The sequence below is a fragment of the Vitis riparia genome, chromosome 8, assembly GCF_004353265.1.
Source record: "Vitis riparia cultivar Riparia Gloire de Montpellier isolate 1030 chromosome 8, EGFV_Vit.rip_1.0, whole genome shotgun sequence".
NCBI lineage: Eukaryota > Viridiplantae > Streptophyta > Magnoliopsida > Vitales > Vitaceae > Vitis > Vitis riparia.
Genome location: NC_048438.1, coordinates 16,960,962 through 16,975,388, shown reverse-complemented (window position 1 = coordinate 16,975,388; position 14,427 = coordinate 16,960,962). Strand labels below are relative to the sequence as shown.

Sequence of the window (14,427 nt, the reverse complement as noted above, 5' to 3'; positions counted from 1 at the left end):
AACCTTTGCTATGTAACTACAAGAATAGCGCCGTGTCCATCATAACGCAATTAATGTGAACTAACCTTCCTCATAATTGCAATGATCGAGAAATATGCGTTTGACAATTCATTCGAAACGTAGTTGTCGTGTAGCAAATGTTCATAACAATTAGGAAACTTGTGTTTTGATGGGGTGATTTGGTAAATATATATTTTTCAGAACCCAATTTTATAAAATCTGGAAACTAGCTTTTAATGTGAAAATTATATTTTTTTTGTGCACTCTGAGCCGGCTCAATTTTTTTGCCGGCCGGCCGGCATCATCATCGGCTGCGCAATCTCCCCCTCTCTCCTTTTCCCTTCCCTCTTTCTCTCTCTTCCTTCTCTTTCGACATCACTAAGAGAGAAGAAGGCGGTGGCAATGGTAGAGAACCAGGGCCGGAGGGAAGAAGGCGCGGCTGGTTGCCATCGACGGCGGCGGCGGCTGAAGCAAAAAAAATCCCCATTTGATCCCCAGGAAAATCCAACCCCCATTCGATTTCCGGGAAAATTCATTCTCGTTTGATTTCCGAGAAAATCCATGCAAAACCCCCATGGAAAACCAAAAAAATTGCTTTTTTTTTTTGCTCCCTGTGTTTTCTGGATCTGTTCTAGGGGTCTTTTTGCTTTTGTGCCATTAGATTTAAATTTCACGAACCCTAAATCCACGATTTCGGGGAAAATTCATCTTCGTTTGATTTCCCAGAAAATCCATACTAAACCCCCAAGAAAAACCAAAAAAATTGTTTTTTTTTTTTTGCTCCCTATGTTTTCTGGATCTGTTCTAGGGGTCCCTTTGCTTTTGTGCCATTGGATTTAAATTTCACGAACCCTAAATCCACGATTTGGAATTTTTTTTTGCTCCTCGTGTTTTCTGGATCTGTTCTAGGGTCTCTTTGCTTTTGTGCCTTTGGATTTAAATTTCACGAACCCTAAATGCACGATTTTTGAGCCAGGTTGAAAAACACAACCTTCGCCTGCTGGCCGGTGATGATGCTGGCCGGCCAGTTTCAATGGAGAGGGAGGGAGAGGCGCGGAAGGAAAAAAAGAAAAAAAAAGGGGCAATCTCGGCACAAAAAAATTGAGCCGGCTCAGAGTGCACAAAAAAAATATTCACATTAAAAGCTAGTTTCCAGATTTTATAAAATTGGGTTCTGAAAAATATATATTTACCAAATCACCCCATCAAAACACAAGTTCCCTTAACAAATATCTAATGCATCAATGAATGGTCATCCCATTGATACTTGAATAGTCATCTTGAGCATTGATGTTATAACAAGGGATGTCTATATTAATTAAGTGACAATTATTGTAACAACTCGTGTTTAACCATATAGATATTGTTTGTTTTAGGTTTAAATGGATCCTCAAGGTTTTAAAATGCGTTTATATAATTAAGAGAAATTCATATTTATATAATGTCAAAAAATTAAATATGAGATATTACAATCCCATTTTTATATAAACACAATATCATCGATATGTCTCATGAAATTGTAAAGCTAAATAGATAGGCACCCTTCATGGGGCCAAACAAACTCTCACATTGAGGTTATAAATCCGTTTTGACATCGTTTATAACGATCTACACCTAACTATATAAATATTATCCATTTTAAGTCAAAAGGATTTCACGACTTTAAAACACGTCTATAAAGTCAATAAAAGTTCATATTTATATAGTGTTAAACACTTTTTTTCCTATCAAATGTGAATTATTACTCTATTTAGTTTTGTGATCCCATAAAATATAATGAGAATGTTGTATCTACATAAGAGGGAGTGACTATATTCTCTCACATTAAATAGAGGATAACTTTTTTGACATTATATAAGTATAGACTCCTCTTAATCACGTGATGTGTTTCAAAGCCATGAGGACCTCTTTAAGTTAAAAATAGATAATATCTATATAATTATGTGCAAATCAGTATAAAATTGTATAATAATTAAACCTCGATCCTAGTATAGGGGTTTGTTTGGCCCCGTAATGAGTATCTGTTTATTTGGTCCTATAATTTCGTATGACGCAATGAGAACATTGTGTTTTGCCTAGGAAGGGAAAGAGTGATTGTGATATCCTACATCAAATAAATGAAAAAGATATTGAGAATATATAAGTTTAAGCTCCTCTTAATTATATAGACACGCTTTAAAGTTGTGAAAATCCTTTGGGTTTAGAACGGGTAACACTTACATGGTTGAGTGCGAGTTATTATCATCATGCATTTATAACACAAGTAACCCATAATAATTTAAGCAACATGATGTTATCCACTCATGCTCATTTATGTAATAAACCTTTTATTTTAGGTGGCTAATTTGGTATCCAATAACCCTTCTATTTTTTTTTTGGATATCATGTTTGTAGAAAAGTTGGAACATGGATAACAATAGGCTATGTTATATATATGATTTGTGCAAAAAATTGGGAAAATTTACTTAACTCAAATTCAACTAGTTGAATAACTGTGTATTAACACGCGAACAACTTGTTTGTCATCAACAACACAACATGACATGTTTAATGAATATGCTAGTTTGAATTTAGTATAAATTGATATGAATAACTCATTAACATAGTTACAATTTCTTAAGCTTTAACATGATTCGAAGTTGATAAACTTATTAACAGATTCAAACTCATTAAACCTGGTAACACGATTCAAATTTATTAAACCTTTTAATATGATTTTAATCCATTAAACTTATGAACATGATTATAAATGTTCAATCTACGTAATATTTTAAATTTAAAAATCTATCATTTTAAAACATTTTGTTGTTACTTTAACTTTCAAGTTTAATTTTTTAATATCTAATTAATTTAATTATTTAAATTTAATTAATTTAAATTTAGTTATGATATGTTTGCAATATAAAAAGTCATTAAAATTTAATTTTATAATTTTTATTGTTTTATTTATAAGATATTTTAAATCTTTATAATAATACATACAAAATTTTACTTAGGTTCCGATTGAATATACTTCTTTTATATATATATAAGCATAAATTTATTTAATATTCTTAATTTTGTTAACTATTTTTTGAAAACTGTCATTATTGTCCAATTCTAGTTCATCTCATTCAAAGGAACACATAAATTAAACAAGTCATGAACCTGTTTTTTTGATATAAATAAATAAATTAAACGATTTACACGAATTAAAAATTACCCAAAACATGACTTGTTTATTAAATAAGATATATAAACCAATACGATTTTGATATGAATTTTACTATTTGATTATGATCCATGATTACATTTAATTCAACTTACTAATATTCACGTCGTATTAAAATTGTCATCCTTATAGCAAGAGAAGATGGAAAAAGATGTTCCAAACTTGCCTACATCTCACAATCTCTACTTGCTAGGAAGGGATGTGTTGACTATAAGAAAAGCTAGACGTATAAAAAACCAAAAAAATAAAATAAAAATAATAACATTCTTGAAAGCGAGGCATGGTGGAAGGAGATAGAATCGAAAGAACCCTTATATTTTTTTCCCCTTTACTCTCCGCATCTACCTTTAAGAAAAAGGAAGGACAAACCTAATTTAATATTTGTATCATTCCTTTCCTTTTATAAATTTTCCATCCAAATGGGTTTTTTTTTTCCTTCTTTATTTTATATTTTTTAGATTCCAAAGCGACTTTGCATTGTTTTTACTTAAATTTATATAAATTAAAATGGAAATTAATGGAAATATGTCATTAGACTTCAAATATAAGAGAAATGTGATTTTTTTTTTCTTTTCTTCTATTTTTTTTTTTTTTTTTTTTGATCGGTAAAAGAGATTCTATTAAAGAAAGAAAGAGACACCAAGAAGGCGGCTCAAGAATTACAAACCTATACACCCTCCTTCAAGAAAATGCTAAAAAACAAAACACAAGGCCCCAAAATACAACCCTAATTAGAGCCCATCCAATCTATGAAATTAGCTATAGTTAGAGGGCAATCAACTATGAACAATTTTGTTTCAGCCCAAAGAGAAAGAATAAAGGAGTATTTCAATATTTGAATTGACAATATATCATCCTTGAAAGCCAAGCAATTTCTCGCCTTCCAAACCGTCCAAAAAATGTGCAGAGGAGCCGCTCTCCATACCTTCTTACGCTTTTTGCCCACAAAAGAACCATGCCAGCTTAGAAGTGTTTCTTTAATAGAAGAAGGCAACACCCAAGAAACCCCAAAAACAGTAAAGAGAAGATCCCATAAAACCTTTGTTCTTGAACAATGAAGAAGGAGATGGTCTATGGTCTCCTCATTCTCAAGACACAAAAAGCATCTATTTGTCAAAGCCCATCCTCTTTTCTGCACCTTGTCCAAAGTTAGAGCTTTGCCCCACGTAGCCTCCCATGCAAAAAAACTCATTTTGGGCTGCACATTCTCATTCCAAATAAGGCTTGAAGGAAACCGAGCCGAACCCCCTGCTTCAAGGGCCAAGTATAGAGAGTTAACCGATAATTTACCACTCTTAGTTTCATTCCAAGAGACCCTGTCCTCCACCTCCTCAATAATTCTATGACGATGTAACCGCTCCATGAAGTATTTTTTTCTTTTCTTCTATATTTAGATAAAACATCAAAAATTAATATTTGACTTTAAAAAATAGTATTGAAATATTCGAGGTCCATTAAAAATCGAGAAAAAAAGGGTCATAATAGTGACAAGTGTAGGAAAATAAATGACCAATATGTCAAGAGGTGGTAGCATTCTAAGTTTCGCTCATGGAAAGTTTGGGAAAAAAAAAAGGAGAGAAAAAAAAAAAATTAATACCAATAATTTTTTTATATGTTATTTTAGATTCATTTTATATATTTAATTGTTATATATATAAATTAAATAATTGAAACATATATAAACTTTTATTTTATTAATTTTAATCGTATTTAATTTAAAAATTTTTTTATGATAAAATTAAGTATGAATTTTTTTTTTCTTTATTCATTTTTGAAGATCACAACAGAGGCTTCACCTTTAATCAAAATGTAGATTTTTTTTGCCATGGGGTTGTTTGTTTATTTTGCTTGGGAATTCAAAATTAATGGTAAACATTCTTTTGTAGGGATGTATTCTTAGCTTAAAAAGTGTTTTTGAAAATAAATAGATGTTAAAAAATTTTAGAAGACACTTTAAAAATTCCAAAAAATCACTTATAATGTTGAAAAATCGTTTAGAACATGTTATAAAGAAATATTTGATAAACAATTCTCTTAAAAATATTTAAAAAAAACCATTTTTAATAAAATAACCATCGTAACATACTCAATAGTTCATTTTACAGTGATTTTGAGAAGTATTTTTAATAAAAAAATTTAGAAAAAAACTGTAAGTATTTGACAAAATTTACTAAACACTTTTAAAATTTTGAAAACCACTTATAAGGTTTTTATGAAAAAACACATTTCTTTATGATTTTTCTAAAAATATTTTATAATAAAACACTTTCATCGAAAACATTTCAAGTATAAACATAACCTATATTTTGTATTAAAAAACACTCGAAAATAAATATTAATTTATAAAACAAATTGGTAATAAAACGTTTGAAATGCCCACAAAATAAAGCAAACAGCCTTAGTCTTCGCAATTCAAAACAAAAAAACAGTAAATGAATATTCAATCATATATAAATTTATAATTGGTATTGAAGAAAAATGAATGAGAAGTGGGCTTCTTTCCCCTAGTTATTGCCCCACTAAAATTCAACAAATCATTTGTCACATCTTAGTTGCATAAAGTTGGTACGACTATTTATTATTGCATTGAATTGACCATGTAAATTATTTGCCTTCCTAATCAAATTGCCCGTCTCATTAGATGAGTATTAATGGAATTAAAAACAAAATTTTGCAGTTTATTAAAAAAAAAATTTGCATACAAAGGTCAAAATAATCACATATTTGAAAAAAAAAAAAGATTTATTACATTTTACCCGTGTTTTTCACATTACTCCCTCATATTTAAAATGGAATCATGGACTTTCTATATTTTATAAAAACATGAAATGTAAATTTGTTATGGGTTGGTGTTGGTTGTAACGAACGAAAGATGGATATATACTTAAATATGTGATGTGTTTAAGTGAATAAATAAGCATAAATTTAATCAACCAAAGCTTCTAAAAATGCGAATGTTTTAGAAAAATTAATGGGAGGTGAGTGGTTGAGGCCCTCGAGAGGATGGGTTGAGGGCGGACGGGAGAGAGTCATGGATTGGGTCCAAATCGGGAAACCACAAGCAAACACAGAACAAGTTGTAACAGTCGCGAGTCCACAGTCGACTTTATTCTCCATCCTTAATCTTTTATTTTTTATTTTTTAAAACACCAGGCCTCTCTTTCTATTTCTTTCGTTCTCTCTCTATAGCTGCCTTGCCTTTCCTCTTTATTCCAACCTTTGCCTTCGTCGCCTTCCGCATACCCGATTCTCCACCCCTCTGGCCTCTATCGTTGGAATCCCTCCCGCCTCAAGCAGATCTCCACAAGCTCCCCACAGAAGAGTCACCCATGACGCTTGGCTCAGGAGGATCGAGTGTTGTGGGTGAGTGTCCGACCCGAGTTTTCAATTTCTTCTTCTGATCCTCTGATTTTTGTTGTATCTTTCTAAGATTAATCTTATGGGCTTGTTAGATTTTGTTGTTTCTCTCAACATTTGATGTATAATTCGTTGTGGGTATGTTGGATTCTGTGATGGGTTCGAGGGTTTTTCTTCCTTCCACTTAGTTTGCAATCTTGATGGATTTTGGTTGAAAAATCTGGGTTTTCAGTGGATTCGATGGGTTGTCATCAATTTTGTGCAAATCTGCCCATGGGTTTCTTTTAAAAAATCAATTTCGAAATTGAATTTCTATATGGTATGAGAATCTCCATGGGTCTTCTCTTTAACTCTCTATTTTATACTTTTTCAAGATTCCCTTTTTTGGGTGTAAGTTTAGCCATCTTTAGTTTGTAGCATCTGGAGTCCTCCTATGATCCTCTTCGATCATGTCTAGGCATTCCTGCTAAAGGACATAAGTTTGTCTAAATACAATAAGTATCTGTTTCTGTGTTTGGCTGTTATTTGATTACTCATGTGATTTTTTTTTTCTTGGAAAATGCTTGAGTTTCCATGAATTTCGTATATTTGTTTATTTATTTTTGTTCTTTTGGTTTGTCCATCAAAGATTTAAATATTTAGGTGGAAATGCATCTCAGATTCTCAATTATCTTTTTCTTTGTCTTTTTTTTTTTTTAGTTTTTATTTCCAGCCTTAAAGTTATCACAACTAGTTGATAATATGACTTGAAAAATACTAATTGTTATCTGCACTTTCTGATTGTATCAAGCTTGCTGACAATTAGGTTGTGAAAGTGGGAATCTTTGAAACAAAATTTGTGGGGATGCATTTTAATTGAATTGAATTGCGTGGATAGCAATCTTTCAATAACACAAGCTTGTTTTTTGAATCATCACTTATTTCTGCTCATGTCAATGAAATGTGGGGAATAAATGGGCGTTTATTCATGATTTCCCGTATGGGCAACTTGGATTAGAGTTTATATTTTGTGATCTATGAGAATTTTGGTCATATTAACATATTTGTTTACTTGTATGCCCATGTGTATTTTTTTTTTCCTTTCTTTTTCTTTTTCTTTTCGTTTCTTTTTTTCCAGAAAAATTAACCTTAAGAAGTTTTTGGAGGTATGAGAAGATTCTTGTACTCGTGGTGCATCTCACAATGGTGCCACTGATAGGCTTACCAGTGCTTTTTCATGTCTAAGCATGTTTCAATATGCTACTAGTCATGCCGTGTACTTCTTACAAATTAGGTTACTCATATACTTAGCAATTCTCTCTCAAAATTTGGTCTCTATACTGAAAGGTTGACGCCTATCCATATCTTTCACTCACTATGTTTCTAGTATTGGTTACTCAACCAGACTGAAACTGTTTAAAAGCACTTTCCATGAGTTGGTGAAGGCAGGAGTTCATCTAATATTCAATAAAATGGGGAAAAAATGTTCATGAGCTTTTATGATGGGGTTAGTTTGGAAATTCAGCTTATATCCTCCATGAGTAGCGCTTTTTTTTTTTTTGGGGGGGGATGGCTTTGTAGATCTTCTTTAGGGAAAATGGATTAGTAAATTTGGATCACAAATGGAAGGCTGTGTAGAATGGTAGTGGTAATGAAGTTTGAGGTGGATAGTTGGTTTTGCTGAGAGTAGTCACCTCTTGCAGTTGTGGCTTGCGGTTCTATTTTGGGAAGGATGTGGTCCTCTGTCAAGGACTACACCCTGATATGTTGAAGACCTTCAAGAATGAGTAAGTTCATTTTAGTTGCTGTTTTTCAAGAGTAGAAAATGTGATTAATAGCTTTCCAACTTTTCAAGCAACCTTAATCACTGGCAATGTAATATCCCTGGAATGCATATGACATTGTCTGCGTGGTTTCACCGATATATCTGCCTATGGTACATTTTCTTTTTAATTTTATTTTTTATACAGGGGAGAACTCAGTAGCAATAAGGCTGGCATGCGAGCTGGAGTGTAATAATGTGAACCACTTGGGTTTACTGTGGTCCTCTACATATGCTATTTGGCCCTTTTTTTGGGCCCCTCTCAGTATATCTTTCATTGATGCCTATGACCCTTAGAGATTGGTAGTTGGGTGCACTTGTTGTGCTTGGGAGGCCAAGGCTGTGTGTATGATACATTCAAGATTAAACAGATTCAATTTCTCAGGTCAAACTCCATTTGGCCTCTTGGTTTTGTGATTTAGATTTTATTTTTGGGATGAGGAAAGTTACATGATATCTCCATGTTAAAATCATATATCTTTAGATAATGTTTTATTCATGAAGTTATTATCCTGTACCAAGAAAAAGGGAAATGCATGGATGCTCAATAGGATTCTTGCAGTTCTAGAAGTTTATTGGTGTGGGAAATGAAGCAAAATCATGCTCTACACATGCCTTTTTAATTGCCATAATAAAATGTTTCATATTAGTTGCCAAATTTGTGAACACTGCAATTATTCCCCTTGAAATCTTCTTAGATGCTATTGATGCTACACTGCCTGTAATTTTAGATGTTACGTAGTGTAGGAGTTCAAATGTGATCTATCCTTTCAGCCCTTTATTATATTTTTACTAGTGTGATGGTTACAAATACTCCCGATTTTCAGGAACAAAAGATAACAAAAGCTTTTAAAATGTGTTACAAGTGGCGATTTCTGCTCAACAGTTTTTGACTTGTGCTAGAACTTGGACTGTGTTTCTGTTCCCTTCATACTTCATGGGTTGTGTTTCTGGGCATCTACCACACATAGAATTGCCTTTTTTTTTTTTGAACTGTAGCCATAAAATGGGGACAAACAGTATGCTTAACTGATACATGTTCATAGTTTCACATTGGTTGATTTGATTTTTAGAAGATACAAATGTGATGTCAGAAATCTCTTCCTGAACAGTATGTTTAACTGACTAGTCATTTTTATCTGTTTTCTTTTAATGAGAATGTTTAATGGAGAATGAAGTTGAACTTGTTTCTATGGAAGCTTCAACCATGATACTTCCTGTCTATTTCAATGTGTTTTTAGCATTATTTTTCTATTAATGCTTCCATTTGGCATGCCTTTAATTGGGATTAGGTGTCTAGAATGTCAACAAGAGGGTAATTAATGAATTGTGAATCAGTGAATCTCCAAAAAAATAAAATAAAATAAAATAAAATAGAAATCAAAAGAAAGAAGGTAAGAACAGCTACCTTGGAACTTTTTCTATGATGTGGAAACCCACAGGCCCAGCTTCATGTGACCTGGGAAAGAAAGACCGGGGGAACCATTGAGACATGACCCCTCCTCCCAGAACCTTAAATTGGAAATCCACAGGCCTAGCTTCACTGGACCAGTGAAACCACTATATACAACCCCACTGCCAAGAACCTTGTATCGTGTAACCCTAGAACTCAAACTTGGGATCTCCTGTTCCTAAGCGAGGGTGACTGCCAATTGAACTTTCTGGTCTGAAGCTTAGCCTTTGATATTTAAGGCGCCTTATTCAGACAATTTTATTAATTTTCAAGATTTGCGCACTTTTAAGTCTCTGCATTTCCATGCAGTCCCTCGAAACTTCAGATTGCTCGAGGAACTTGAACGTGGAGAAAAGGGTATTGGAGATGGTACTGTCAGCTATGGAATGGATGATGGAGATGACATTTATATGCGCTCTTGGACTGGCACCATCATTGGCCCTCATAATGTAAGTGCCCTTTTAAAGAACAACATGCTTTATATTCTTTGATCTTGTTACGTGACAAATATCAGCATCACTCTTATATATGTTGATATACTACATGTTGTTATGGCTTGGTCTTAACCCAAAAAGAAAAAGAGAAATTTAGCCTACTTAAATTGTGAAATAGGTTTTCAATTTACAGGATATGCCTCAGGTGGTCTTGAAGTTGAGACCACTTGAGGAGGCATCAACCAATCAGGTAGATGGTACTTCTAGCCTGGTGGCATGTTGTCCATTTAAGTTCAGCATGTTATTCAGAAAATGCTTTGACTGGTAGACCTATGGCCAATTGTGGTGAGTATATACTAGAATTCTTTGCATGATGTGGGGTTTCTTCCTAAGCTTGGTTCCAGGCATTTCCTCATTATTTAAATTTAATTCAATTTTGGTCGGGGTGTGCTAATTTGGTTCAATCCTCTCAAATACAAGGGAGAAGCATCCAAAGTGTGAAGTAATTATTTCCCAAAACAACAGTGTGTCAATGAGTTTTACTTGAGATTTAGCGAGTTAAAAACTCTGTTGTAGAATGAAATGTACTATTGTTGAGGTTTTGGATTTTGACTTCTTGCTGATATGGATAGCTTACAAGCACATTACAATCTTCTCCTTTATTTTTTTTTCAGACTGTACATGAAGGTCGCATATATCAGTTGAAGCTGTTCTGTGACAAAGATTATCCAGAGAAGCCACCAAGTGTCCGTTTTCATTCACGGATCAACATGACTTGTGTTAACCATGAAACTGGAGTGGTAAAATTTTGATCCCTTTACATTTTAATTGGTCTTGTTATGCAGTTGTTGCATGGGTGGTGTTTATGCTCATTGTAGTTGATGATCTCCAGATTCTCAGTATTGAGCTATGCAATTGCAACTTCCAATTGTTAAAAATGGTGGGGGTATAGTCTGGTTTGATTCACTGTGCATGTTCTATTTGTCTTATGTCCTTTGGGAATGGGACTAAAGTTCTGTAATCATTGGTTATAGGACTATCCTGGAATTGTTTGATCATCATTTTAGTGAATATTCTACTATTATTATTGATGAGTTAGTATGTTTGGTGCTCAGGGTTAGGTTGGTGCTCTTGTATTTTTTGCCTTTTACCACCACAGCTAATGCTACTGCTACCACCATTGGTATTGGTGTGTTGGTGTTTGGGATTTGGTGTATGGTGTCCTTGTAGTTTCTCTCTTTTACCACTTCCTATGTATTTGCTTTGCCAACCATCACTACCACCACTGCTGATGAGTTGGTATGTTTGATGCTTGGGGTTGGTGTCCTTTTATTCTATCCTTTTAACCACAACTAACTCCACTGCAACTGCTTTGTTACTGATGCGCTGGTGTTTGGCGTCTGGTTTTTGGTTTATGGTGTCCTTGTATTTTTTTGCCTTTTACCACTTTCTATGTATTTGCTATGCTGACTGCCACCACCTCCACCACCACCGCCTCATGCTCTCTCTCTCTCTCTCTCTTTTGGAGTATTCTTGGTACTAGTAATATTATTACTATCACTATTAGGCCTGGTGCGTTTCTATTTTTTGCTCTTTTAGCATTACCTGTGCATTCAGTGTTAAATATAGTGCCCTTAGGCCTTTCGCTTGCTGTTCTTCCATTTGGTTTTTTCTGCAGATTATTATTATAGAAGGTGGGTAGAAAACTTATTAGATACCATTGACTCTGGTATCTAATAAGTTCTACCTACTATTGGATTTGAACCAATGACTCCCGCCGTATGAAAGCAATACTCTAACCACTGAGTTAAGTAGGTCATTTATCATCCTAAGGAGAAACAAATGGAACCCATCACATCGATGGATTATAAATAGAATATTATTTATAAGCAATACCAATCAAACAGATCAAAGAGTTATCATGTTGGATCATGGAATATTCATCTTGACAAGAAATTATCTACATGATAACATTTCAATAAATATATTATTATTAGACTTGCCTGTTTGGACGATTTGTGAATAAATAGTTAAATTCAGGAACAAGATCTGATTTATGGATAATTGAATTGGGTGACAAGGTCTGATGGGATCCATTTGTTACAGGTGGAACCTAAGAAGTTTGGAATTCTGGCAAATTGGCAGCGGGAGTACACCATGGAGGATATACTGACACAGCTGAAGAAGGAGATGGCTGCGCCACAAAACCGGAAGTTGGTCCAGCCTCCTGAAGGTACCTACTTCTAGTTTTTAAGATCATATAGATATCTTGAACCATATTGCATGTGGGATATGCAATATATAGTATTGTAATGATGTGTTGATCCTGTTGGAAGTTAAAAACGTATGGAGAATGCCCCAAAAACGCATGTGCTTCTATAACGTCTCCATGGCTTCTCCTCTTGCTTTGTCATCTTCCTTTATTAAACTCTGCTGCAGCAATGCTGTTTGATTAATGGGATTTCTTGTGTGTCAAATATTTAAGTTACCTTTTAATTAGAACTTGAGCTCTTTATTCTGTGTTCAAACTTGTTATTTCGATGGCTTTAACTTTTCCTCTTAGTGAGTTAAAAAAAAAAAGAGCCAGAAATTCTTGTGACATTTCATTCAGGGCAACAAAACATGTGGATGAGGTAGGTAAGTGGAGTTTAGCCAGAGTTGGCGCATGATTCCAGTAGTATCATCTGAACGACCTCCAAAATATATGTGCGCACCCTGTTTGGTAATTGTTTTTGAAAACAGAAAGACACGGAAGACAACCAGAAAACATGTATTTTCAAAGAAAACGTTTTAATTGTTTTCTAAAAGCTCCTTTTAAAAAATAATTATATAAGTATGAAATATGATTAAAAATAAAATATTACATATAAAAGTCAATTACTTTTAAAACATAGAAAACATGTTAAGAACATGTTGCATTCTCAAACAAAAATTGTTTTTTACAAATTGTTTTCAAAGGCAAGTCATATGTAACTCTTGTATCTATCTGAGATTTCTAAAGGCTGAATTTATATGCTTCTTTTCATGGTACCAAACCTTCATTCTGAGGTGGGCAGCATGGTTAAGACTTAATTTTAATGGTGGAAATTGATTTTGAAAAATCCAGTAACAGAGATTTTGAAGTTATGCCGCGTATGCTAAACGTGCCGGGGGACAACACTGTGCTAGAGATGTGCGCTTTAAGTTTTAATTGATTGAAAGAGATTGAACAGGAATTTAGTCCCAGCCCCAGGATCCCTAATTGGGCCCTTTCAGCCCGTTCAGGTTACCAATTCGGTTGCGAGTGGGCTCTCACAGCTGACTACAGTTCACGACCCTCATAAAGTTTAATGACCCAAGCTTCTATTCCATTGTTTGCCTCTTTTTTTTTTTTTTTTTTTTCCAGATTTGCCCCTCGGGCCCCATTGGCATAATCTTATTCATCCTCACAAAATCAAAGATTAATCTTATGAATAATTCATTTGATTTGATAAGCCATGACATGACGGAAGATGCATACGTTTATCGTTTTCTAGTTTCAATTGCCCATAAGTTGCATGTGTTATTGGTTTTAATTTATCAATTTCCATATGTAAGGGACACTTGAGTCTTAGAACAATGATGAAAATATTTGTAATAATAGATATATTGTTCGATTTTATGGATATATTTGATATATCTTATGGATCAAAGACATATCGAAGAATATTTTGATATAAAATATCGGTGACGTAAAAATTAATAAAAGTTTTAAAAATATTTTTTAAAAATATAAAAATTATATAAGAAGTAAAAATATATATTTTAAAGTTATTTTTAATATATATATAATTTGTCATATTTGATAATAATATCCTTTACAAATAAAAAATATAAATTTTATAATATTATTATGATAATATGTTTAATTTTAAAATATATTTAATATTAAAATTATGAATCATTTTAATTTAAATATATTGAATAATATCAAATAAATAATAATATATGTATATTTTTTTAATTATATTTAATAAATATATATAAAAGGCCTATTAAAAAAATTTATGTTTTTATATTTTTAGTAATAAATTAAATCAAATATAAAAATAAAATAATTATAATTTATTTATTTACTAATAAAAAATCAAAAAATCAGTAAAATATCGATAAAATATCAAAAAATATTGATTGAAACATAAAAAAAATCAAA

At 32.8% G+C, this 14,427-nt stretch overlaps 1 protein-coding gene across 2 annotated transcripts; it reads left to right on the top strand.

Annotated features, from left to right (window-relative positions):
- Positions 1 to 6,367: 6,367 nt before the first annotated feature.
- On the top strand, positions 6,368 to 12,784 carry LOC117920531 (ubiquitin-conjugating enzyme E2 variant 1C). Of its 2 annotated transcripts, none has more exons than XM_034838128.1 (4): positions 6,368 to 6,574; positions 10,132 to 10,271; positions 10,931 to 11,056; positions 12,363 to 12,784. In XM_034838128.1, the coding sequence occupies exons 1-4, from the start codon at positions 6,541 to 6,543 to the stop codon at positions 12,501 to 12,503; spliced, it is 441 nt and encodes a 146-aa protein (XP_034694019.1). In that variant the 5' UTR covers positions 6,368 to 6,540; the 3' UTR covers positions 12,504 to 12,784. The 2 variants fall into 2 exon arrangements, with proteins under 2 accessions (XP_034694019.1, XP_034694020.1); XM_034838129.1 differs by lacking the exon at positions 6,368 to 6,574 and adding an exon at positions 8,260 to 8,334.
- Positions 12,785 to 14,427: the final 1,643 nt, after the last annotated feature.

Bases quoted from the DNA above. Each gene is read 5' to 3' on its own strand.
- LOC117920531 (XM_034838128.1), top strand. From the start codon at position 6,541: ATGACGCTTGGCTCAGGAGGATCGAGTGTTGTGG. The intron at 6,575-10,131 runs GTGAGTGTCCGA...ATTTCCATGCAG, and splicing joins AGGAGGATCGAGTGTTGTGG to TCCCTCGAAACTTCAGATTG. The intron at 11,057-12,362 runs GTAAAATTTTGA...CATTTGTTACAG, and splicing joins TTAACCATGAAACTGGAGTG to GTGGAACCTAAGAAGTTTGG.